Source organism: Mytilus galloprovincialis, chromosome 12, assembly GCF_965363235.1.
Source record: "Mytilus galloprovincialis chromosome 12, xbMytGall1.hap1.1, whole genome shotgun sequence".
NCBI classification, from domain to species: domain Eukaryota; kingdom Metazoa; phylum Mollusca; class Bivalvia; order Mytilida; family Mytilidae; genus Mytilus; species Mytilus galloprovincialis.
In genome coordinates, this window is record NC_134849.1 from 51,334,227 (window position 1) to 51,361,836 (window position 27,610).

The following is a 27,610-nucleotide window of genomic DNA, read 5'->3' on the forward strand; positions in this document are numbered from 1 at the left end:
ACATATGCATAAATTTATTTTGTTAAAAATAAGAATACCAAAATTCTTTAACACAACAAAATATCATTCAAACATCAAATTCAAATTATATGTGCATGTACTTTTACAACCAAATTTTGAATAACATCATGAACATTTTAAATAAAATTTAATTAAAAAATCAATCCTTCAGTAGAACTGTTCAAATAATTCTTTTCTTAACAATGAATTTAATGTAAAATTAGATGCAGCTCATTTGTTTTTAAATTCAATGGGAGATAACTCTTCTGATTTTGAAAATTTTTTATGAATGAAATTTGAAGGCATTTTCTGCTGTTATTTGTTTTTCATTTAATAAATATTTCATTGAAATGAAAATATACTGAGGTTAAAATTTTCAAGACATTTTGGGACAACAGTGGTAGTTGCTCATGATCAAATATCCCAATTAGGAGGGAAAAAACTGAATTTCTCTCTACTTAGCATTATTACACTACAAGTAGATGTTTCTCTGGTAAAAATCTACAAATAAATGTCAAATCATTTAAAAACACTACATATATAGAATGAAAGAGAACAAAAGCTTGAAGCTATCTGTAGTATTGTTTTGGGGTATCAAGTGATATGAGTATGAGGGTATGTGGGTTAAAAACAATAAATTATTTGAATAATTTAAATTCCAAAATATGTACATGATGTATGGGATGATATAATATTAAGAACGTTTACTAAGACTTGAAAAAAAAACATTTCTGATGTCTGTTTTATACACAATAGAGGTAATTAGATTTGTATATAAAATGTATTTCCTAAAACTAATCAATGTTATAAAAAAACATATGGCAGACAAAAAATAAAAATATTTAAAAAAAAATTGAAATTAAGTTTTTTAAATGACAAATTGTTCATATTCTCTCAAAATTAAAATTTCAATGAAAATTGAATTAAGGATATGAATCAGTACTGAAACCATTGGCAAATTTAATTCTAAATATATCAGCATGTTCATGATTTTTTACAAATATTTTGTATTCCCGTTCATCCAGGTTTTTCCGTCTCCTTCATTCTTAAAACATGGCATTGGAAATATGAAATTTAAAATCCAGAATGGACCAAACACTGATCTAATACTAGTTAACAAATTTGTCTGGTAAGTTTTCTTTCCTTTAACAAACTCATAACTTGTCTGACCACCCTTAACTAAATTAAACTGCCATATAAAGAAAAATATTGAAGCTAAAAGTGTGGTAATGTTCAGATAAAATATCAAAATGTAAAAAAATATACCAAACGTGGTACTCCCAAATAACCAAACAACAAGTGCATATGGTAAAAAGTATTTAAAGAATTCAGGCCCAAGAAATGTAACATAGTGGGCACTCAAATATGTCATCATGAAATAAAAAGATAAAGCACAGCATAGCAAGGTATGGAAAGCACAACAAATAAAATATCGTTGGTTGTGAAAACCAACGCAGCATCCTACGAAGAAACAATGATGGTCACGCTTCAATACACACATATTGCAAAGGGGGCAATGATGTGTTCTTTCTGGTACCTCCTGGTTACACTGTTTACATGTCTTCCAGTCTTCTCTTGTTGTGGCACTGTAAAGGGGCAAATCTCTTGGAGTACAATAGATTGATTTCTTTGCTCCATACCGTAACAGAACATAATTAGCTATGAAATTGAAATAGATGTAAATTGTCAGATAACGTATGGATGAAATTGATTCTTCATCGCGATTTCCTGAACCGTCTTCGTAGGCAAATGGAATTGTCACAAAGAATGTCACCACAAATAACAGTAGAGAGTATCCTAAAGCATATGAAATTCCGAGGTAGTTTAAAGCACGTAGATGGACTTGTTTTGTTTGGTCCAGCTCTGTGTTGGAACTGTTGGACAATGTTTCAAGTGATGTAAACAGTTTCCTGAAATAATCAAATACAGCAAGTGGAGGAAGCATTGTTCTCGTTGAAATTTAAGCTTCAATAATTGATTTTCTTAACTTGTGAAAATATAAATGTAATAAACTTCTGCACTTCTAATAGATAGCTGGAGCTAAATTATATCATCACATGATCATTGGTAACCACTTCTTTTGTAATTAATCTTTGAAGTGTTGTTTCACTTGCAGGTTCTTTCAGGTAAGATAACCTTCTTTTTTCTTTCAGTATCTGAAATATTAAGCAGAATTGTTAATCAAGTTAGGTCACATAAATAAGACTACAAAAATTGAAGTGCACTGAAAATTATAATTTTTGTTATAAAGATTATTAGGAACAGTGAAGAGGAGATACATGTTAAAAATCTGTCCCTCTACAGTCAGAATGGAAATTGCCACAACAGGGTTCTCGCTAAGGATTTTGGAAGGCGAGTCCAGGGACTCGTCATTTTTGACCATGATGAGTCCAACAGCAAGAAGAAAATATTTTATTACAATATAATGTAATATTTTAGTCTCCATTTCATAACAGAGCGAAATGACATTAAATTCATATCACTTTTAAACTTTTGCTATAAAATGATGGTATTTGTGTTTAACTTTGTTCAGTTTATACAAAATATTTCAAAGTAATTTCAATCTTGATGCATCTGTGGACTCACCAGTTTTGAAAATGGTGATTCCAGACAGATTTTGATGAGTCCAGGACTCATGGACTTGCCTTAGTGAGAACCCTGCACAGCACTATATTTTTGTTTTAAAGAAAATAGTAAAAAGAAGACCATTCCAAATTTACCAAAACTTATCAGCTTGCAGAATTTTTTGTTATTAATTTAAGCATAATTATTACTTTTCAGGTAACTTAATTTAAGCTTGAAATCACAGATATTAGTTACAATGAAGGTTAATATGTTGAAAGATTGTTTTTATATTTAAAAAATAAACAGCCTAAAACATTCAACAATTTTGATCACCTTAACATTTTAGTCAAAGTTCATCTTTATTACATGTAACATGTGTAACCGAGACAAATATAGAGATGTGAAAATCCATGTTTTAATTCAGCTGTAGTTGACTTAGCATGCTTAGATAAATTATTAATTCTTAATGTACATTTATGATTCTCTCTGTTCTCTGAAGTGATTGTCCTTATTTTAAGATAATGGCACAATAATTTAGATTAAAATGTGTCTCTTTGGAAGGAATATAACACAGAGGCAAAAAATAGCATTCAGCATTAAGGAATCATATATGTTGTCAGAAATAAGAGCCAGAGAATATATCATGTATACAATTAAGTATTACGCAAAAAAAATATTTTTTATTTTAAAATGTTTTGACATGGAGTCTATATGGGATTGGACTTTCTAAGATTAACAGTACTGATTGAAAATGAGAAGAAACTTAAGTTCCTCTGCTATTTTTGAGCTTTAAAAAAGGGAGAGTAGGGTTATAGGAAACACACATCTTTTTTTGTTTGGCCTTACTGCATTACTACCATGACTACCAGATAGCAATTACTTGGGGACATGTGCAACACGGCCACTACATGGTAAATGTATATTCAAATTAAAGTGAAATAAGTGCTGTTATCGCCCATATACTGTATATTGGCGATAACAACACACATTGTCCTTAAACATATATATATATATATATATCTACATGTATATATATAGGCAATAGACAATATTCATTAGCACAAAAACATTTACATTAAATGATTATTGAGACAATGAACTGACAATTAAATTGACTATAATTATAATATAAGTGAAAACAATCACTAATATGGATCTATTCAAGTACACCTTTTAGTTTGCCCTATAGTGACTCAGCTGTCAACACCAGTTTTTCCCATGTTTAAGGTTGTTTATGACTTTTTGTGTTAAGCAAAAAAGCAAGCATGACATTGACAATTAACATAAACATTTAACATTTTTGTTTTTCAAATAAACATGCACACTATGTTGACAAATTTAATATGTTGAAAGATAGGGCCCCTTTGTCAAAACTAAGGCTAATTAAGTTCACACAATCTTGAAATTGAAAGAGGTAGATACATGCAATTAAGTTAACAGAGAAGAAAGGTTGTGCAAATTATGTCATAATAAAAATATAGAAGATGAAAAACTTTTTATCTTGAACTGCACAAAATATGAATCACAAAGTCTAAATGTTCTTACATCAAAATTGTCCTATTTTAAAAATTATGACAAACAATCCAAAACTGAGGATGAATATATCAAACTACTAATTAATAGCAAGTGTAGAAAAACACTTAGATTTATATCATCTTTTATTAATCAATCATTTGAATTAAGGAAAAATGTCCTTATAAATGAGTAATACATGTATGAACAATTTGAAGCATTAACATACAATATACTTATATCAGTAGTCTATTCTTACAAATTAACCTATATTGATATATTTATAACTGCACATTTCATTGTTTGAAATGTGCCCAATGATATGCTATGTAGTATTGTTTAATTGCTGCATCATTACTATTTGTATACTTGTTGTATGGCAGTGGCGGATGCAGGAATTTTCGAAAGGGGGGGTGCTAGCCCAGGGCAAAGGGGGGGTGCAGGGGGGTGCAAACATATGTCCCGATTCAAATGCATTGATCGGCCAAAATAAAGGGGGGGTGCGGACCCCCGGAACCCCCCCTCTGGATCCGCCACTGTATGGGCCGTTGCCAATTATAATTTGTAATTGAGTTTCTGCCAATAAAATATTTGTATTTGTATCGTCTTGGTACCTGTTTTGACGCGGACCAGAAATGACGCACCAATTTAGTTTTGGGTTTTATATCTCTAAACAAAAGATGTGACGTCATCGATAATTACTATTCATAACATGATGGTGAAGGTCATATGACTACAACATAGATGCCTCAAACTCTGTCCAGAAATGTTATTATTGCTTGAATTAGTAAAGATAATGCAATTTCTGCCATTTTATTAAGGTCAAAAACAGTCTACCCTTCCCAGAATGATTATCAGTCCTAAATCCACTTTGGCCGGCAAAAGTATGTATGCACATGCTGCCCCAGTTTGTGTTTTTCAAATCATATGACTGTCATGTGACATGGTTTTACATTTAAGCGGGAATCACTGTAGAACAAATGATCGTCGCTTATATAATTTTCTATTGTTTATCGATTTTTTTCATTCATTGTACGAAGTATACATTGATAAATGTTTTAATGTCAATGTTGTTTTATGAATGCAATTACTTCTTATTTTCAAGTATATGGAATATATATGTCACTTTGATAAATTTTGAACAATTTTATATAAAATTTGAAATAAAATATAGGTTACAATTAAATTAATGAAAAAAATTGTGTTGCTATCAACATGATCATAAAAGTGACTGTAAATGTCAAAATTTGTTATTAAAATTAAATTTGTTGAATAGTGTTAACTTTAAATTATCCGGATTGAAGCAATTTTTCGAACATCAGGTACACTGCAAGTGGTTTTTACTGGTTTGTTTATAGTGCGTCATTACTGGTACCCATCATAAGTTGACAGTCCGTTTGTAATGTTAGCAAACATGATTTTTATTGCTTTTACTGTTTCAAAAATCAACTGTTTAATGATTGAAATACATTAACAAGTGATCAATCTTTCATTCTATTCCGTGTTTCTTTTTCTTTTAAATGGTAGATTAAATGCAGAGACAAACACAACGTTAGGTGCGTCATTACTGGTTCCTCGGGGATATTTAAACCTTAGATATTAATGAAAACTGTTAAAAAAAAATAGTTGAATTACCTTAATTGTGCAGTTATGATTGAGGAAATTAACCAAAGTGATTAAAATGTGTTTGAATTTTGTCATGCATTCCTAACATTGGGAAATAATATGAACAAATTAAGAAATTGCTAGACCCAACTCTTAACCTAAGCAATGATATGAAATTGCCACGCCCCTTTTGAAGATTTGGTGTTTTACAGCAGTATTGTCAATAAATCTACCATAATTTGATATAATGATACCTAGAAGTAATAAATGTAGCATTTGAAAACGTGTTTGGGAAGCTAGTTGCTTAATGTTGTTGATATAATCCAGGAAGTAATTTAGAAAATATTTTTAGCGCCTGCGCAATTCTTATTTCCTGTTCATTCCTGAAAAATTACAAGACGCACTTCAACTTCATTTCTTCGAAATGTACACTATTTATTACAAGAGCATTTGTTCTTGAGGGTTAATTTCTAATCATCATCCCATATTAATCATTTCTAAGGTAAAAATATATATGTGTGGAGTTTAAATCAGGAATTTACCTTTCAAGAAAATGGCGGAAGGTCGGCGTACCGTTTCGCCATATTTAAAATCAGTAGTTTTGAATTTTGGTTTCACCAAGTAAACAAAAAAACACGTGAAAACGTTCAAATCAAAGCAGACCATTTATTATAAATTTTAAAGACAAAAAAGGTTCAGTGACCGTTATGAATGGTTTCTAGCTTACCTTTGAAGTTAAAATGCATGACATTGGGGGCTTTGGCTCCAAAATACAATAATTATAACATTTTATGGCTTTTCTATAGCAAAATAGTTTCAATGACACTTATAAAATTGGGACTATTCATAAGACTATACTAGAGTTGAAACACAATTTGAAATAGCTATCGAAGGCAAACTAAATCCAAGTTAATATCATTTAAAATTTGATCCCTAAATAAAACAATAATATCACCAATGTGAAGATCGCTTGATCAAGACTCCTTTTCAGATTCACAAACCTGTCATATCTTAACTCGATTCAATCCCTCTCCGTTTAGATACACCTTATCGCTTTTTGTTCGCCATTACTGGGCATGCATCGCACAGATTCCCCTAAAATCTTAGCGTCATAATACCAAATATCTGACGCCACAATGGAAGCGGGACGGATTCTCAGGTCAGCCAGGAATAGTGATAAGGTGTATAATCATCCATGTAAAGATCACTCTAGACTCCATGATAATAAGCTTTTCAGATTCATAAACCTGTTATATCTACTCAATAGAGAGTGCTATGAATCAGAATGTGCTCTGGTATGATCACCTCATTAACCTATGCGTGTACATTTACAATCTGGATAGAAAAATAAAAGGTGTATTACTTGCCAATAATCATTATAATAAGACCGAAAATGGAAATTCAGTCAATTAAAGTAGACTATCACAGTACAGCTGATCAAAGCTTCCAGTCTTGAGTACAAGGGACAGCAATGCAACACCCGTTTAGGGGATTGACCTAAATCTATATTTATAATTAATATTATAAGCTCTACTGTGATGCTTAACATTATTATTTACAGATAATTGATAGAATTTATGATTCCTGTGACAATTAGGACAAATCTTCACCTGAGACCAAATGACATACATACATGTACAAGTTTTATTTGTTTATAGGTCACCCTGCTGCCTTCAACAGTAATCAAACAAAAAACATACATATACCTAATCATGCTAATCATGCTAATAGCTAGCTATACAAGGCCCTAAAACTACAAATTTTATGTAAAATAATCTCAAACTACATAAAAATTAAGCCTGATTTATGTATAAAACAACATGAACAATATACAATATAGGAAAACTGTTAAACAAATATTTGATAATTATAAACAGCAAGAATTGAAAGACAACCTCTGAATTACAGGTGCCTGAATTGGGATAGGCACATACAGAATGAAGTACATTAGCCTGTGTTTAGAATGATTAATCACCAAATCAGCATGAGTAGTTGAAAATGCATGTAATATTTGCTACTGGTCATTAAAGTTAATGGTTAAACAACAATCCTTCCATCCATGAAATGCTATTGAATTTATTCTTATAATAAGACATGAACATGATGAATGAAAAAAAATATTATGTACAGATGTATTACATTGATTTTTAAGATGATCATGATGATGCACTTTAATTTGTTTAAGAAAAAAAGTTTTGATACATCTTAAAAATGCATCATGTAAGTTAAAAATATAGATTCAATAGCATTGCACACTAGTTAATATGCATGGTTTTATTTGTATACAAAACTTAAATCATATACTGTATATTCATTATATATAATTAATATTCTTAGGATACCAATTTTAGTGGATTTCAAGCATGTCATGGGGAACGACAAATTAAATTGTTGAACAAATTACAAATTTTCTAAACATGCTAAAGGAATATAAGCAGACTTTACACCACAAAATTATGTATCCATGAATATGCAAGTGTTTCTCAAACCACGAAAAATTGGTACCCATGAAAATAAATGAATCCTTAGTATATTTGATATTTTAATAATGTAGTTGGATTATTTATACTCTAAATTGAATCTAAAGCAATGTTATAAATGTCTTGCATATCAGCCATTGTGATGAAATAAAGATCAGTCATGGTTGCAAAGGCTTTATCAAATCCCTCAACTGTATACATTTGTATGCATAGGATATACACAATAAAGATTTTTCAATATTTTTATAAACTGTAAGGCAAGGCTATTTAGATTATTGTTGTTATAGGTATAGAACCACTAATTCAGGCTCAGTCAGAAAGAACATAGAAGAAAGTAGTACATATTTTAAACAAAATAGTTCCTACGCATAGCTGTATCTTTGTCAATAGCGGGAATATTTGGGTAGTTTTTGTATCAAATGAAAGCTTGGGGACTTGGGATCACTGAAGAACCCTTGTTAAAAGTTTTACTTGAATAATAAAGAAGTTTATGGAATTTTAATAGGAGGGCACATTTGGCCTGTTGTTCAGATCAGAAGTTCCTGTTTTTGTACTATCAAACTTCAGGGAACCAGTACGCTTTAATATGCAATTAAGGTATGTTGATTTTTGCAGCACAAGTCAGGATAAGGTACAGTTTTGACATGAAATAACTGCCACTTTATTTGAACTTAAGACAAAGTAGCCATAAATGCTTGAAATTGCAAAATTTAACATAGAATGCAATGGGGCTCTGAATTAGTGGTTTTATACCCAAGTAGAAACTTGTGTGATTTTGAATAAAGATTCTCTATTTATTTATTTTGCATTTGACTATTAAATTATTGTATTTTGCAGGCATAAGAAGTGCTTTAACTAATAACTTAAGATGGAGACTCCATTAGAAGGTAAGAAATATTTCATTAAACATTGAGGTACTAGAGTGGAGGTGAAAAGACATTTTCAATAATGATCACATATAAGATTATTACATAATTATAGTTGAAATAAAAAACAATATATTTTTATAGTCATTTTGATTTGAAATGAAGAATAGGGTATGGAACAGTATGTAATTATATCAGAATTGAAAGAGAGTATTTAACAAATCAAATATTACCATGGGCATCTTGTCTGAATGCATTACTATGAATAAAATAACATGTTAGAGATATTCATCAATGAACCAGCTTTGATACAACACATATGAATCAAAAGGAATTCACGAGTTTAGTTATACAATGTATATTAATAGATTAATTGAAAAATAACTAATAACTAACAGAGTATTAAGATATTACTCTGTTAGTTATTATTTCTTTTTCAATTAATTTATTTATATAAGCTTCTACATGTAATTGAAATTTTTAAAAATATATTGTAAAATAGGTTTTATAAGTTTTAACAGGCGAAAATGAATTCATTTGGTTTCAGAATGTTAACTGCAATATCATGAATATTTTATCTAACATCAGCATGAAATATATTAAGGTTCAGGATAAAGTAAAATGCATGAGGTGGGTCTCATTGGGGTGTAAGGGTGACAAGGGATTGCTGATTTTTTGTAAGCGTGACACGTGAAAGTCAAATTATTGCGCCGTGAAAACGGGAAATAAAGTCTATCGGGACGTGGGAAATAAAAAAAAAATGAGAATTGCTTATGTACATAGTGTATTAGAGCAGGATATGGGAATCTGACAAATAAGTATGCGGTATCCGGGATTAGAACCCTCAATGAGAACCCCTATGAGAGTTATGATTGTGTAAATTGAATCCCCCCTCCCCCAGCTTAAATTAACATAGAAGTATACATGAAATTCATAGTATAAACCACTTTTCTCCAGTTCAAAATATTAGTTAAATTGATAAATATTGTGTTTTGTTAGGTGGAACAAAATATATGTTGACACACCCACTGATATTAGTATAGAAATATACTTTAAATTTATTGTACACACATGTTATATTATAGGATGTGATGTATGTGGGGAAGATCATGCTACAGTGCTGTGTCCTGAACTTGGTCTACATAATTCTGATCTTGAAGATGTTGTAGTTACAAGGTATTTAGAGAAGCATTTATAAAAAAAACATGTCATGCAGAATAAAAAATAAATGAAGGAGTAATCACTCATGTAAACTATACAATGTCAGATTTACTACAATAAAAAAAGAAAGCAGGGGAACAGATATTTTCAATTTTAAATGACTATCTGAATTTTTAACCAAATTTTTGAATTAAATATTGGTTATTGATTTGGGGATGTACGGCGGGCAAGCGGTCAAACCATCAATATTTTGATTGAGAACTTGATTGTGATTTCACCTAGTTTTTTATTGCAATGACCAACACTACAGATATCCGTGCCTTTATTGAAAACAGATCTGCTTAACCCTCTTATGCAGATCAGATCATCCCCTATTTAATTTTGTGTTGCTTTGGAGGACAAAGTTCCTGGGATGTATTCAGAAAATTGTGAGAAAATACTGTTTTTAAAAAAGAAACATACAATAATAATGAGAATTTATAAAGCCCTATATAAAATATAGAAATTACTTTAAGGCACTTTACGTAAAGCAGAGTAAATAAAATAAATCAAAGACAAAAATATTAAACTTTCAATATGTCACATGCAAATACTGAAAAAAAATATCACAAAAATGCCTGCCATTTAACAAGACAATACGAAAATATGAAAATACATATATTGGTTCTCAATGCTCTTAAACTTCGTACTTTATTTGGCCTTTTTAACATCTATGATTCCAGCGTCACTGATGAGTCTTTTGTAGACAAAACACTCGTCTGGCACAAATATAAAAATGTTGCTGGTATCTAATAATAATATTGATAATTCTATGGTGAGTTTATATGTATGCATTGAAAATTTTGCAGGGCAAGGCTGACATTACCTCATTCTCTGCAAGCAGTAGATTTAGGCAATGGAGAAGTGACTGTTTACAGCACTGAAAATCTTTGTAAAAAAACACAGTTTGGACCTTATGAAGCGAAAAGGACAACACATGAGTTTAATGATGATGGCTTATTTGTTCTGAAGGTGAATTTATCATGATAATGTTTATTACATATAAGTTCATATTTGTATAAAGGTTTCTACAAAGTAGAACTTAATATTTTTCATTCGTTTATAGTTCACAAATGGTATGGTTGTTGTTACTTATTGTAGGCTGTACACAGTGACCTTTATTTTCAGAAGCCTCCTTCATTTGGATAATTGGAAAGGTGTCTCTTTGACAATCATTTATACATTCTAATTCTATTTATTTAAACAGTAGATTAGCAAATATGTGATTAAAATACACTGGAAAGTGACTGGAAACGACTACTGAAGATTTTTTGGATAATTTTTCAAAATTTGTCTTGTTAATGCTTTTATTGTTTCACATTAAAAAGTGTAACTTAATATCCAATTTGTTGTACAAGCAATCATCAAACCCTTTGTTTATATTAAAGAAACAGTAGTAAGCATTTTTAAATATCATATTTGTACATTGTACAATGTAAAGTGAAATTTTTATCATATAATTATTTAACTGAAAAATATATATTATCAAAAGAAACCAAAAGTCCTAATGTAATCTTTAAAAAATTATATTTTTGATAAAATCAGTATATTAAAAATGATTGTTATTATGCTGTTAAATCTCATGGATCATTTTTAGCTCACCTGGCCGAAAGGCCAAGTGAGCTTTTCTCATCACTTGGCGTCCGGCGTCCATCGTCGTCCGTTGTCGTCCTGCGTTAACTTTTACAAAAATCTTCTCCTCTGAAACTACTGGGCCAAATTTAACCCAACTTGGCCATAATCATCATTGGGGTATCTAGTTTAAAAAATGTGTCCGGTGACCCGGCCAACCAACCAAGATGGCCACCATGGCTAAAAATAGAACATAGGGGTAAAATGCAGTTTTTGGCTTATAACTCAAAAACCAAAGCATTTAGAGCAAATCTGACATGGGGGGTAATATTGTTCATCAGGTCAAGATCTATCTGCCCTGAAATTTTCAGATGAATCGGACATTTCGTTGTTGGGTTGCTGCCCCTGAAATGGTTATTTTAAGGAAATTTTGCTGTTTTTGGTTATCTTGAATATTATTATAGATAGAGATAAACTGTAAACAGCAATAATGTTCAGCAAAGTAAGATCTACAAATAAGTCAACATGACCAAAATGGTCAGTTGACCACTTTAGGAGTTATTGCCCTTTATAGTCAATTTTTAACCATTTTTCGTAAATCTTAGTAATCTTTTAGAAAAATCTTCTCCTCTGAAACTACTGGGCCAAATTTAACCAAACTTGGCCATAATCATCATTGGGGTATTTAGTTTAAAAAATGTGTCCGGTGACCCGCCCAACCAACCAAGATGGCCGCCATGGCTAAAAATAAAACATAGGGGTAAAATGCAGTTTTTGGCTTATAACTTAAAAATCAAAGCATTTAGAGCAAATCTGACACGGGGGTAAAATTGTTGATCAGGTCAAGATCTATCTACCCTGAAATTTTCAGATGAATCGGACATTTCGTTGTTGGGTTGCTGCCCCTGAAATGGTAATTTTAAGGAAATTTTGCTGTTTTTGGTTATTATCTTGAATATTATTATAGATAGAGATAAACTGTAAACAGCAATAATGTTCAGCAAAGTAAGATCTACAAATAAGTCAACATGACCAAAATGGTCAATTGACCACTTTAGGAGTTATTGCCCTTTATAGTCAAGTTTTAACCATTTTTCGTAAATCTTAGTAATCTTTTAGAAAAATCTTCTCCTCTGAAACTACTGGGCCAAATTTAACCAAACTTGGCCATAATCATCATTGGGGTATCTAGTTAAAAAAATGTGTCCGGTAACTCGGCCAACAAACCAAGATGGCCGCCATGGCTAAAAATAGAACATGGGGGTAAAATGCAGTTTTTGGCTTATAACTCAAAAACCAAAGCATTAAGAGCAAACCTGACGGAAGTAAAATTGTTGATCAGGTCACGATCTATCTGCCCTGAAATTTTCAGATGAATTGGATAATCGGTTGTTAGGTTGCTGCCCCTGAATTGGTAATTTTGAGGAAATTTTGCTGTTTTTTTGTTATTATCTTGAATATTATTATAGATAGAGATAAACTGTAAACAGCAATAATGTACAGCAAAGTAAGAACTAAAAATAAGTCACTATGACCAAAATAGTCAATTGACCCCTTAGGAGTTATTGCCCTTCATAGTCAATTTTTAACAATTTTCTTAAAATTTGAAGATTTTCAATAACATTTTCCACAGAAAGTACTGTTATAGATAGAGATAATTGTAAGCAGCAAGAATGTTTAGTAAAGTAAGATCTACAAACACATCACCATCACCAAAACACAATTTTGTCATGAATCCATCTGTGTCCATTGTTTAATATTCACATAGACCAAGGTGAGCGACACAGGCTCTTTAGAGTCTCTAGTTCATGTTATTCTGACTTTCTAATTTTATTGTATTTTTCTCAGTTAAAAATAAGGTCCAATGTAGACATTTTTTTGTGAAAGTCACATGCATAAATTGTCAGAAATTATTTGATGATTAACTTAATTTGACATTTATTTTTTAGATTTTGACAAAAGATGGCATGAATGTTAGTCTGGACACAACAGAGGAGAGTGAATGTAACTGGATGTGTTTGGTCCAAGCTGCTACTGAATCTCATCAACAAAATCTGATGGCATATCAACTGGGTACCAGTATATTCTACAGTACAACCAGGAATATTGACCCTGGGACAGAGCTACGTGTGTGGTATGCTCCACAGTATGCTAAACGCCTGGGAAAACAACCTAATCCTGATGGCTATAGTAAAGGTAATACTGTCGGTCAGGGGAAATACTTCTTGTTCTATTCATTTACTTAAACAGTAATGTTTACTTTTAGTTTATATTAAAGTGAATTTGTAAGATTTTGATTTTCTTATCAAATTTTGAATTAATTTTTTTTACCACCCATTTAATTCTCATGTTTTTTCCAATATTAAATATTTATAAAATTTTTTGGATTAGTAATAAAAGTAGATTTAGTAGATTTCCACCTTTTATCTTCAAGACCTAAAAAAAATGTTAAGGAACTGTGCAAACTGCTCCTTTGAGGCCTCTAGTTCTTAACAAATATCATTTTGAAGATAACATACACATGAAATTTGCATTGTCCATGATATTTATTTATATACTTTTATGAATAGTAAATGGCTGACTGTCAAACCGTTGTAAAAAAACACTAATGAAGAAAGAAAAAAATCTAGACAAGAAGAAAATATGATTATTTAAATATAAAAAAATCAAGTTAACAAATATAATTCTAAGGGACATAACTGTACTTTTACAAATTGTAGGTAAATAAAACAAATGTTTTCAACTAACTTTACTGTAAAACATTTGATCAGAATGACTTCATATGTGGTCAGCAGCTTGACAATGAGTTAGAATGTGTGAGCCCTGTTTGGATCTTTAAAGTTGCGTAAAAAAGATTAAAGCATAACACTATTTATTTCAATATGTCGAAAGTATAGCGTGATGCTGTTTTTTAGCTCACCTGACCTGAAAGGTCAAGTGAGCTTTTCTCATCACTTGGCGTCCGGCATCCATCGTCCGTCGTCCGTAAACTTTTACAAAAATCTTCTCCAATATACTGGGCCAAATTTAACCAAACTAGGCCACAATCATCCTTGGGCTATCTAGTTTAAAAAATGTGTCCGAAGACCTGGCCATCAAACCAAGATGGCTGCCATGGCTAAAAATAGAACACAGGGGGTAAAATGTATATTTTGGCTTATATCTTTAAAACCAAAGCATTTAGACCAAATCTGACATGGTTGAAATTGTTGATCAGGTCAAGATCTATCTGCCCTGAAATTTTCAGACGAATCGGACAACCTGTTGTTGGGTTGCTGCCCCTGAATTGTTTATTTTAAGGAAATTTTGCAGTTTTTGGTTATTATCTTGAATACTATTATAGATAGAGATAAACTGTAAACAGCAATAATGTTCAGCAAAACAAGACCTACAAATAAGTCAAACATGACCAAAATTGTCAGTCAACCCCTTAAGGAGTTATTGCCCTTTATAGTCAATTTTAACAACTTTTTCATCATTTTTTGTAACTTGTACAAAAATCTTCTTCTCTGACACTACTGGGCCAAATGTAAACTAACTTGGCCCAATCATGATTGGGGTATATAGTTTAAAAAATGTGTCCAATGACCTGACCATCAAACCAAGATGACCACCATGGCTAAAAATAGAACGCAGGGGTTAAATGTATATTTTGGCTTATATTTTAAAACCAAAGCATTTAGAGCAAATCCGACATGGGATAAAATTGTTGATCAGGTCAAGATCTATCTGCCCTTAAATTTTCAGAAGAATGGGACAACCTGTTGTTGGGTTGCTGCCCCTGAATTGGTAATTTTTAAAGGAAATTTTGCAGCTTTTGGTTGTTATCTTGAATACTATTATAAATAGAGATAAACTGTAAACAGCAATAGTGTTCAGCAAAATAAGAGCTACAAATAAGTCAACATTACCAAAATTGTCAGTCAACCCCTTAAGGAGTTATTGCCCTTTATAGTCAATTTTAACAACTTTTTCGTCATTTTTTGTAACTTGTACAAAAATCTTCTTCTCTGACACTACGGGGCCAAATGTAAACTAACTTGGTTGCAATCGTAATTGTGGTTTATAGTTTAAAAAATGTGTCCGATGACCCCACCTACCAAACAAAATGGCCAACATGGCTTAAATTAGAACATAGTGGTAAAATACAGTTTTTGCTTTATATCTTTAAAACTAAGACATTTAGGGCAAATCTTTGAAGATTTAAATGTCCATCAGAATAAGATCTATCCCCTCACAAATTTTCAAATGAATCCTATAACCCGTTGTTGGGTTGCTGCCCTAAAATTGGTAATTTTAAGAAAATTTCGCAGTTGTTTGATATTATCTTGAATACTATTATAGATAAAAATAAACTGTAAACAGCAAAAATGTTCAACAAAGTAAGATCTACAAATAAGTCAACATGACCAAAATTGTCAGAGAACCCCTTAAAGAGTTATTGTCCTTTATAGTCAATATTGAACAACTTTTTGTCATTTTTGTAACTTGTACAAAAATCTTCTTTTCTAAAACTATGGGCCAAATTAAACCAAACTTGGCCACAATCATTACTAGGGTATCTATTTTAAAAAAGTGACCCCACCTACCAACCAAGATGGCCAACATCAGTAAATACAGTAACAGGTGAGCAACACAGGCTCTTGAGAGCCTCTAGTTTTGTTGTCATAAAGGCTAAAAATTGTCTTTTATAGTGATATTTCAATTTAATTTCTGGGCTCGATTCTTAAAGGTTAATTTCTGGGTTCGATTCTTAAAGGTTAATTTCTTTCTTCTTTTTTGTAGATCAATGAATCAGAGTCTCCTGTTTCTATTGGTAATTCTGTCTAATATAAAGTCAATAAAAGAGTTTTTCTTCGCTTGTAGAATTTAGAAAAAATTGTGATTTGATCAGACATTAGTTGTATTGAAGTATATTTATAATACCAAAAAAAACATATGTGTGAAAAGAACACTATAGCCTCTTACATAGTTCTGCAAATTATAACTTCTGAGTCAAAAACCTCATTTAGCATATAAATTGAAGTTTACTTGATAAAAAACATTTGTACTAAATTTCAAAAACTACAAACAACCTGAAACCATGAAATTTAACTGTCCCATGTTCAGTGAAATCTGTGTAAAAAAAACTCACTTGATTGCCACATTGGACAGTTCATTTCATAATGAGGATATGTAAGTGGATGTGACCACAAACTACCTTAAACAAAAACTTTAACCCGACAAACAGATGCACCAGAAAACATAGTGTTCCTCTTCTTTCTTAGGCAAGGCATAAAAAAGTTTAATGCATTAATTTTATATAATATTCTATCAGCACAGTATTTCAAAACAGTTTTGTAATACCAGTAGAAACTTTATATTTTCAGTTATGCTAGGTATGAAGGTTGTCTATCCATCAGTAGACGAATTGGCAGAGAGCCAGATTATCAAAAATGTTGTGGAAGAGGGAAGCAAACATTTGAGTGAATCACCAGAAGAGGTCATTGAAAACCAACAAATGGAGATTAATACTTCATTAGAACAAGGAATGTCACAGGTAAACATCACAAATATAAATTATGTAATGTGGATAAAAGACTCAACACTAAAGACAACACATAAAACTATACAATGCAGTCATATCCTAGAAAGATAAATTGTTATCACATAAGCAACACGACGGGTGCCACATGTGGAGCAGGATCTGCTTACCCTTCCAGAGCACCTGAGATCACCCCTAGTTTTTTGGTGGGGTTCGTGTTGTTTATTCTTTAGTTTTCTATGTTGTGTCGTTTGTACTGTTGTTTGTTTGTCCTTTTCATTTTTATATATGGCATTGTCAGTTTGTTTTAGATTTATGAGTTTGACTGTCCCTTTGGTATCTTTCGTCCCTCTTGAATGGTTGTTTGTTGCATTTCTGCAACCAATATAAAAATAAGAATATTAGTCATGGTTGCCATGGAGACAACTATTAACCAGAGACCATCTGATGTAGATGTCAACACTTTAAAGTAGTGGATGGCCTTCAACTTTGAGCAAAGCCTATACCAAATAGTCAGCTTTGTACTTCCTTCAGAAATTTATAAACTGCCATTATGAACACATAATCATTTCATCATGTTTAGGTTTCATTTATCGAAATACCATATTGTAAGCTGTAAGTATGATATCGATACTGATTCAGTTCTTGATATGCATGATATTGCGTAATTTTCTGGATATGAACATTTAAAAATATTTCCAAACAAATTTTTTACTGAGCATGAGAAATCTCATTAAATTTGTTTATGTATATATTTTTTTAATTTAATTTCAAAGTTGTTTGAGATTTTTTGATTGATGATTTTATGATGACCTATGTTTTACATTATTGTCTCTCACATTCTTTGATAGTTTGGCAGCAAACATTATCTACAAATAAGTCAACATAGCAGAAATCAACTTGTGATTGGAGTTATTGCCCTTTAAGGATTTTTGCTCCTCTTGGTTTTTGAAATTTTGCCAGATTTTTTAAATCTTCTGACTTTACCCATCTATTGCCATTAAAAAAATGCCCACTAAATCCTACTTTTCGTTTCTTTATTGCATATAGTTAAATAAGCAAGATGAGAAAATCTTTAAATATAAAATCCTTGTTATTTTTTCATAGTTTTTTTAAACATAAAAACGGTCAATTTTAAAGGTATGAAAAATCTAGAGAGAATCATTTCCTGCCAAATTTTCAATCGCATATATCTTGAAAACAAGCACACGGACCCCTATTTTTTAGCTCACCTGGTCCGAAGGGCCAAGTGAGCTTTTCCCATCACTTTGCGTCCAGCGTCCGTCGTCCGTTGTCGTCGTCCGTCGGCGTTAACTTTTACAAAAATCTTCTCCTCTGAAACTACTGGCCCAAATTAAACCAAACTTGGCCACAATCATCATTGGGGTATTTAGTTTAAAAATGTGTGGCGTGACCCGGCCAACCAACCAAGATGGCCGCCATGGCTAAAAATAGAACATAGGGGTAAAATGCAGTTTTTGGCTTATAACTCAAAAACCAAAGCATTTAGAGCAAATCTGACATGGGGGTAAAATTGTTCATCAGGTCAAGATCTTTCTGCCCTGAAATTTTCAGATGAATCGAACAACCCGTTGTTGGGTTGCTGCCCCTGAATTGATAATTTTAAGGAAATTTGCTGTTTTTGGTTATTATCTTGAATATTATTATAGATAGAGATAAACTGTAAACAGCAATAATGTTCAGCAAAGTAAGATCTACAAATAAGTCAACATGACCAAAATGGTCAGTTGACCACTTTAGGAGTTATTGCCCTTTATAGTCAATTTTTAACCATTTTTCGTAAATCTTAGTAATCTTTTAGAAAAATCTTCTTCTCTGAAACTACTGGGCCAAATTTAACCAAACTTGACCATAATCATCATTGGGGTATCTTGTTTAAAAAATGTGTCCGGTGACCCGGCCAACAAACCAAGATGGCCGCCATGGCTAAAAATAGAACATAGGGGTAAAATGCAGTTTTTGGCTTATAACTCAAAAACCAAAGCATTTAGAGCAAATCTGACACGGGGGTAAAATTGTTCATCAGGTCAAGATCTATCTGCCCTGAAATTTTCAGATGAATCGGACATTCTGTTGTTTGGTTACTGCCCCTGAAATGGTAATTTTAAAATTTTGCTGTTTTTGGTTATTATCTTGAATATTATTATAGATAGAGATAAACTGTAAACAGCAATAATGTTCAGCAAAGTAAGATCTACAAATAAGTCAACATGACCAAAATGGTCAGTTGACCACTTTAGGAGTTATTGCCCTTTATAGTCAATTTTTAACCATTTTTCGTAAATCTTAGTAATCTTTTAGAAAAATCTTCTCCTCTGAAACTACTGGGCCAAATTTAACCAAACTTAGCCATAATTGGGGTATCTAGTTAAAAAAATGTGTCCGGTAACTCTGGCCAACAAACCAAGATGGCCGCCATGGCTAAAAATAGAACATAGGGGTAAAATGCAGTTTTTGGCTTATAACTCAAAAACTAAAGCATTAAGGGCAAATCTGACAGGGAGTAAAATTGTTGATCAGGTCACAATCTATCTGCCCTGGAATTTTCAGATGAATCGGATAATCGGTTGTTAGGTTGCTGCCCCTGAATTGGTAATTTTGAGGAAATTTTGCTGTTTTTTTTGTTATCTGAATATTATTATAGATAGAGATAAACTGTAAACAGCAATAATGTACAGCAAAGTAAGAACTAAAAATAAGTCACTATGACCAAAATAGTCAATTGACCCCCTAAGGAGTTATTGCCCTTCATAGTCAATTTTTAACAATTTTCTTAAAATTTGAAGATTTTCAATAACATTTTCCACAGAAAGTACTGTTATAGATAGAGATAATTGTAAGCAGCAAGAATGTTTAGTAAAATAAGATCTACAAACACATCACCATTACCAAAACACAATTTTGTCATGAATCCATCTGTGTCCATTGTTTAATATTCACATAGACCAAGGTGAGCGACACAGGCTCTTTAGAGCCTCTAGTTTTCTTATTTTTTAATTCCTTTATTCATATCAATTAAAAACGGTCTTTTTATCTAAAAAGCTTTTTATTTGGAAACAGAGTAGCAAACATCCTTAAGGCCACGGTTTTTTAATTTGTTGGTTTACGGATTTCCCCCATAAAAAAGTCGGGTCGGTCGGTCGGGAAAAAAAAAAGAAAAAAAATCATCTTCGAAGACAAAAAAATATGCAAAATCAATATATATTTCACCTTTCTAGCAATATGTTTGTTATGCTATTTTATCATCATTTCTAAAATTTTAGTTCGATGAAATATTATTGCTCAGCTGTTATAAACTACGCATGACATTGTCTAGTAATTTACAGTAAAAAAAAGGGGATGCACGGACAAAGACGAAATTAAATCATCATTTCAGAAACAAGAAAAATAGATTCGCGTAGCTCTTAATCAATTCCAGAAAACTTGGTAAATAATGATCTTCAAGCACGAAAACTGATAAAGAAAAAATGCATAAACGTCGTACGAAAATAAGTTCCAACACACGTGTCAAAAACCTAATAGAATCGTCCACTGGAAAAACGATATCGGGTTAATCTGTTGTCTTGCATTCCCGTTTTTTTATCCAAATGAACGACATTTTGTTTATTACCTATAAAAACAAGAAAATTCCTAATGATTTGTTAATATTCAGTTCTTTAATTTGATGCCTTCACCCTGTCCACATTTGGACAAGTCTATTTCTATGAGATGATGCATCTTACGGACTGATGACAAATTAGGTAAACGAACTTATTGTGTAATTGGTTTTAAACACAAGTTTCGTTCCGCAAAATTATTTGCGCAAACGACATTTCAAGGTCAGTTATAATTGATTTGTCTATATTTAGAAACGTAAACTGGAAGGTTTTTTTTCACACCAGAAAGTGTTGTCAATTTTGTTAGTGATTAATGCATTTCATTTCAGGAAAAAAAAATATTTTAATTATTTTTCAGGGATAATGCATTTGTTAAGGTCGGCGGGAATAAAAAAGCGTGAAAAGTGAATTTTATTTTGATTCTGGAAATCAGCAAAATCGGGTCGGCGGATCCGTAAACCAATAAATTAAAAAATCCTGGCCTAATGCTGTTTCTTAACAATTTATTTGGGAAACTTAAAACTATAAACCCAGGGGTTTCATTATCTTTCATGTTGACTGGTACTTTCCACGTTTCTAGGTGGTACTTTTCAATTTATTTCATGAATATCTTATAAAAAAATTCCTACATTTAGGCGGTACTTGTCAATAGCATAGGAGGGTAAAAGTACCGGGTACCGCCTCCTAATGAATGGCCTGTAAACCAGAGATAAAAACTTGAATAAGCAAAAATGATCGGCAAGACAAGATCGCCAAAAAAAGAAATCTAATGGCTGAAATTCTTTTTTGACTCCTTATTTAAGTTATACCCTCTAAAGAAGAATTTTACATATTTTTTAGTTTGCTCCCCCTATATCTTGAAGACTATAATAGATATATGAAAACTTAAATAGGCAAAACTGATCAGTCAAAATTGCCTAAATCTTCAGTCATCTCCTTATTTGAGTTGTTGCTCTCTAATGAAGATTTATACTCACTTTTAGTGTTTTTGCCAATTATCTTGAAAACTTTAATAGACAGATAAACACTGCAAATAGTCAAAACTGTCAGCAAGACAAGAACTTTAAGTAAGTGAAATTTTGCAGAAATTGTTTGTAGACTTTTAACAGAAGTGATTTCCGTCTAATGACGATCCCCTTCCCCTTTTCTATGTTTCTGGGCAAAAACCAAAGGAAATAGCTAAAAACTGAAATAGTATAATTGATCTGATAGTTGTACAAGACTAATAAGGAACAGATTTTTGTCATGGATGCTATTCTAGTCAACAATGTTGGAGAGGTCTATTGTTGAAGATGCAAAACTAAGTGACAACACGCTCAGGCTCTTTAGAGCCTCTATTTTAATCTACTTTTTGTTTGTTTCAGACTGAAGAAGATGATCAACAGTTGATACCAATAACAAACTACAGATGTCGACGTTGTGGAGAAGGATTTATGACAGAGATTGAACTTGGAAAACATATAAGAGAACATATAAATCCACCAGGGTCTGGCAGAAGAGGAAGATTACCAAAAGTGGACAAAGTCATCAAGATTTTACCAAAGAAAAAGAAGACAGGAAAAATGGAAAAAGAGGATACGGATAGCTGTGAGAATGATGAAGAATTCACACCTAAATCATACCAGATGTTTAAAATAGAACCTCAAGATCCCACACGCTTAAGAGTTCTGCCTAAGCGTAGACTGAAAGGGAGGAGAACGACTGGATTCTTAGTTGATGAAGAATTTCTGCTTACTAAATCTCAAATTAAAACAGAACCTGAAGAAGTCACAGCAGAGGTACATGTTGAGATCCTAAAGAAAGATGAGTCAGCTTCCACCAAAAGAAAACGTGGCAGACCACCTCAAAAGAGTAGTAAAACTGTTGAGTCTCCAAATTCAAAAAGGAAAAAAATATTTGAAAAAGAAATTGAAACAGAGAAATGTATTACACAATCAGATGAACTGAGAAATGATTGTGCAGGTGAGTTGCTTGAGAAAGTTGATACAGTTAATACAGATGACAACACTGTTGATAATCATGATACTGGCAACAAAATTGAAGATGATGATAAGCATATGAATTTACAATGCACAGCTGCTGAAACAAATGAAATAATTGATGCTCCAGCTAACAAAGCTGACAATCAGAATGAGAATGCTAATGCTATAACAGAGGAAGTCACATCAAACAATGAGTTCAGTTCTACAGTGTTAGAGTCGTCAGAGTTTCCTTCTGATTATCTTATGGCATCAAACCATACAACAATAGAGAGTGAACAGGGAAAAAATGAAGAATTGAATAAAACATCGGTAGAGGAAAGAGACACAGAAGAAAATGAAAAATTATCAGCTGTCAAAACTGAACAGAAAGTAACAGATGGAGAAAACAGCAGCAAAGAGAACATAGATGAAGAAATCAGCAAAGAAAAAATAGAGGAAGAAACTAGCAAAGAAAAAATAGAGGAAGAAACTAGCAAAGAAAACATAGAGGAAGAAATAAGCAAGGATAACATAGATGACGAAACTAGCAACGATCATATAGATGAAGAAGAAGGCAGTGATAAAAGCAGTGGGAAATCAGAAAAAGAAAACTCTAAAAATAAAAAAGATGACAACAAAAAAATTCACAAGAAAATTACCAAATCAAAAAAGGAAAAAGATAAAATGAAAAGAAAGGCAAGATTACTACCTATACCAATGGAAGTTAGAGATACACCTAATGGTAAAGAGTATATTTGTACCATCTGTAATAAAAAATATAATACTGAAAGGTACTTGCGTCTTCATGCTCCAAAACACACAAGTGAATTTAGGTGTGAAACGTGTGGCAAGTCTTTTGCTAGGAAGGAAAGTTTACAGAAACATGAATGTCGTTTTTCTGCTAAGATTATTACAAAGGAGCCAACTGAATCGGGACAACAGACAGAAGGTAATCAAATGTATAGTTGTTCAAAATGTGAAGAACAGTTTTATGACCTGGTAGAAGCAGAGAATCATTTGCAAGTACACAGGATTGGAATTACATGTGAACATTGTAAACAAGTATTCTTAAAAAGGGTCCAATGGAACCAGCATGTTTGTCCAGATGTGGAAAAATCCAGATATTCATGTGACATTTGTTTCCAGACATTTGGGAATGAACAGAGCTTGTTCCGTCATGTTGCAATGCACACTGATATCTATAAATGTGAAAAGTGTGAGAAATGCTTTTCACGAAAGGATTCTTTGCTTCGTCATATTACTACTTGTTGTCCAGATAAGGCTGAGGATTACGGTGTTTTTTCATGCAGGAAATGTAGTAAAACTTTTGGAACAAAGCTAGGATTGGAAAATCATGAAGCAAGATGCAGCATGCATTGTTGTGATGCCTGTTTTCAAGTCTTTGATACAAAACCCAGTTTGGATGAACATAAATGTAGACCTCTACCAGAAAACAGTGACTCTAGCACAAAACAAGTGAAATTTAGCTGTAGCGAATGTAATAAATCGTTTAAAAACCTGCATTATCTTCTCCAGCATAAACAAGTTCACTGTAATTCTCATGAATGTGAGGTATGTGGCAAAAGGCTGAAAAGTCAGGAAGATAAAGAAGATCATGAGAGATTCTGTCTCGCAGTGAATAAAATAAAAATGGAAGGCAAAATAAAATGCGATCGTTGTGGAGAAGAATTCTTTTTAGCAAAAGAATATAAAGAACATTACCAGACACATACTCACACGTATCACTGTGAAAAGTGTGACAAACGATTTGTAAAAATAGGCACTTTACACACTCACCAGTGTGTGACAGCAGAAGGCGTTAATTGCCAGTTTTGTAAAAGAGATTTTAAAAGTAAAAAAACATTTCAACTACATATGGTCACACATTCAGATATTGTGTCACAGTGTCCAAAATGTAGTAAATATTTTGAAAATGATATTTTTGATGACCATTCATGTGATGTGGAAGAATCGAAAGAAGAGGAATCATCTGCAAAGTATATGTGTCACCTTTGTGGGAAAAATTTTGTCAGCACTAGTAATTTGAACAAACACATGAAAGTACATGGAGACAAGTCCATTTCTTGTCCATATTGTGACAAAAAATTCCATTATCCAGAATATCTTAAAGTTCACATAGCAGGTGTCCATGAAAAAAAGACCCAGTATCAATGTTCCGAATGTGGAAAAATTTTAACGTCCAAGCCAGGACTTGTGTCGCATATGAAATTATTTCACTGTGAAACTAAAGAAGTGTATCCTTGTCCAGAATGTGGGAAATGTTTCAGTCAGAAAGGAAATATGAAAACACACATGTTTTCTCACGGTAAAGAACGAACATTTCAATGCACATATTGTACCAAGGCATTCAAATATCCTGACCAACTCAATCGTCACAAACTATGTCACACATTGGGTATGAAATTCCAATGTGAAATTTGTGAGAAGTCTTTTGTGAAGGATTACGAGCTACAAAAACACATACAGGTTAATCACAGTAATAAAATGTATGTGTGCGAGTTTTGTGGATCTCGGTGTGGACTTAAGCATACATTACAGAGACATTATAAAAGAAAGCACAATGCCTCTGCTCACCTGGTTGATAATGCTGAATACCTGGAATCACGTTACCAAGAAGTTGATATTGACAACTCGCCAATGAACAGGACAAATATTGTGTCAATGGTGGAATTAATGCCACAAGCTGCCGCTGAAGCTTTGAGTAGTCTGTCCACATCAGTGGGTCAACAAACTGTAATTTCTAACGAAGTGGCACAATTGATTAGTCAGGACGGAACTATAGTACAACTTCCTGGCCATGACAACATGTTTACAATTCCTACAAGTCAGGGCAGTGGTGGTGATGAGCAGACAGTAGTCATTCTTCAGATTGTGAATCCTCAGGAACAACAAATAGAAGTCCAAGAAATGGAAACCCAGGTTATAGACACAATGGAGTTAGAAACAACAAGTCAAGATGTAACAGACTATCAATATACTGAAAATATCATCAGTACTTCTTAAATCTTATAAACATTACAAAATGCACAAATTAAACATAATTATCCCTTTTTTTTTCTTTTTTCTTTAATAAAGTTCTGCTAATATTTTTAAAAGACCTGTACACATCTCTTTGTTCAGTGACCATGATGCCGAAAAAGATGTGTTTTTTTCTGAAGCAATCTAACATTTTTGTCTAACCCAGAACTCTACTGACAATAATTTTTTGATAACTAATTTTTATGAATTTTGTGCTAAATCAAAGTCTTTCTATATGCCTGAAAATTGTATTCTCTAAAATTACTCCTGTTTCACCTGTGTGTTATACCTTATTTCAATGTACCATTTATTGTACTAGACTGAAATATTTAAAAAAGATCAAAGTATGTGTATGCTGTTAAATTTTTATTTCTATGAATTAAATTCAGAACTTATATATATATATGTTTTGGTGATGTAACATTTTGTTTATTAAAATAATAGGTATTGCACAATCACAAAATAGCATCTAATTGTATGGTATTGATAAAGTTTAATGGTTTCATTCTTACATTTGAACCTATTCATGCAGTTTTTGCAAGAAAATACCAACCAATGCTGTTAAAAGGAGATTCACGGATTTGGTAAAAGATTGTAAACATAATGTGTTTTTTTTTTTGCATCACTTTAAATTGCAGTGCATTTATACAAATCTGACCTCTATTAAAATGTGTTAATGATATTGACTGAGTAACAGCATGAATTAGTTGTGAATGAGTTTAATGTGTGAGCAAATCTGTAAGTATCTGGGCTAACAATACTTATAAAGTTTTCGTGCCTGTATTTTTATATCATAATATTTTTGGTTTATTATGAAAGGTTAAACTTAAACTGTATTTACAAAACAGGAGTATAAACTTTTGTTAGATTAAAATTTTTTTGAAATCTATCTAGCTGTGATACCCACTTGAATTGTTTTTTAAAAGTAAAGAAGCATAAAAAAAAGATCTATGAAAAGGAAATTTGTCTAAAGTAATACAAATGTTACAGAATCAGGGGTGGATCCAGCCATTTTAAAAAGGGGGGTTCCCATCCCAGGACAAAAGGGGGGGGGTGTTCCAACTATATTTCCCCATTCAAATGCATTGATCGTCCAAAAAAAAGGGGGGTTCCAACCCCCGGAACCCTCCCCCTGGATCCGCCAATGAGAATTTAAAATACAAATATGTATTATCAATCACATTTTCTGATTTTCCTGTTCTGTTGTTTTATCATGTTTATGAATGTTGACAATTTTAAAATATTTCTTTCTTGTATGAATTGTATATTTGTATGGTTAATTTAAAGCTATTGAATAAAAAAAGTTATTCAAAATGTATTTAGTGATTGTAAAATCAATACTGAAGAAAAAGAGAGCCACTAGAAAACTGATTAAAAAAAGAGAGAAGATACCCACATGAACCAAGGGAACACCAAAACATAAATCAAAAGAAACAGCTGTCAGCAACATGACTTAAAGAATGAAAACAAAAAACTGATGTCCCTATTCAAAAGTATTGATCATATAAAACAAGGGGGGCCTTCGGAAACCGACCCTTGGATCAGCCACTGAAATCTTTAGTGCTTGCTATGGGTGGGCAATTACTGCTTCATTGGGATCATCAGTTATTGTCCTCATTACAAAATCAGTGATAATTAGCAATCATAAACAGGGCAAATAGGACTTGGT

General features: G+C 32.1%; 2 protein-coding genes across 6 annotated transcripts; one reads left to right on the forward strand and one right to left on the reverse strand.

The window, feature by feature from the left end:
• Positions 1 to 6,749, reverse strand: LOC143054156 (palmitoyltransferase ZDHHC22-like). 4 transcript variants are annotated; one of them, XM_076227072.1, is made up of 2 exons: positions 6,684 to 6,749; positions 1 to 2,156 (listed from the first exon to the last, which is right to left on the reverse strand). In XM_076227072.1, exon 2 carries the CDS (start codon positions 1,943 to 1,945, stop codon positions 995 to 997), a length of 951 nt encoding a protein of 316 aa, XP_076083187.1. In that variant the 5' UTR covers positions 1,946 to 2,156; positions 6,684 to 6,749; the 3' UTR covers positions 1 to 994. The 4 variants fall into 4 exon arrangements, with proteins under 4 accessions (XP_076083187.1, XP_076083184.1, XP_076083185.1 ...); XM_076227069.1 differs by lacking the exon at positions 6,684 to 6,749 and adding an exon at positions 5,937 to 6,046; XM_076227070.1 differs by lacking the exon at positions 6,684 to 6,749 and adding an exon at positions 5,916 to 6,015.
• Positions 6,034 to 27,259, forward strand: LOC143054155 (uncharacterized). 2 transcript variants are annotated; one of them, XM_076227065.1, is made up of 7 exons: positions 6,034 to 6,184; positions 9,000 to 9,049; positions 10,114 to 10,204; positions 11,038 to 11,200; positions 13,750 to 13,996; positions 17,170 to 17,339; positions 22,306 to 27,259. In XM_076227065.1, exons 2-7 carry the CDS (start codon positions 9,031 to 9,033, stop codon positions 25,924 to 25,926), a joined length of 4,311 nt encoding a protein of 1,436 aa, XP_076083180.1. In that variant the 5' UTR covers positions 6,034 to 6,184; positions 9,000 to 9,030; the 3' UTR covers positions 25,927 to 27,259. The 2 variants fall into 2 exon arrangements, with proteins under 2 accessions (XP_076083180.1, XP_076083181.1); XM_076227066.1 differs by lacking the exon at positions 6,034 to 6,184 and adding an exon at positions 6,246 to 6,375.
• Positions 27,260 to 27,610: the final 351 nt, after the last annotated feature.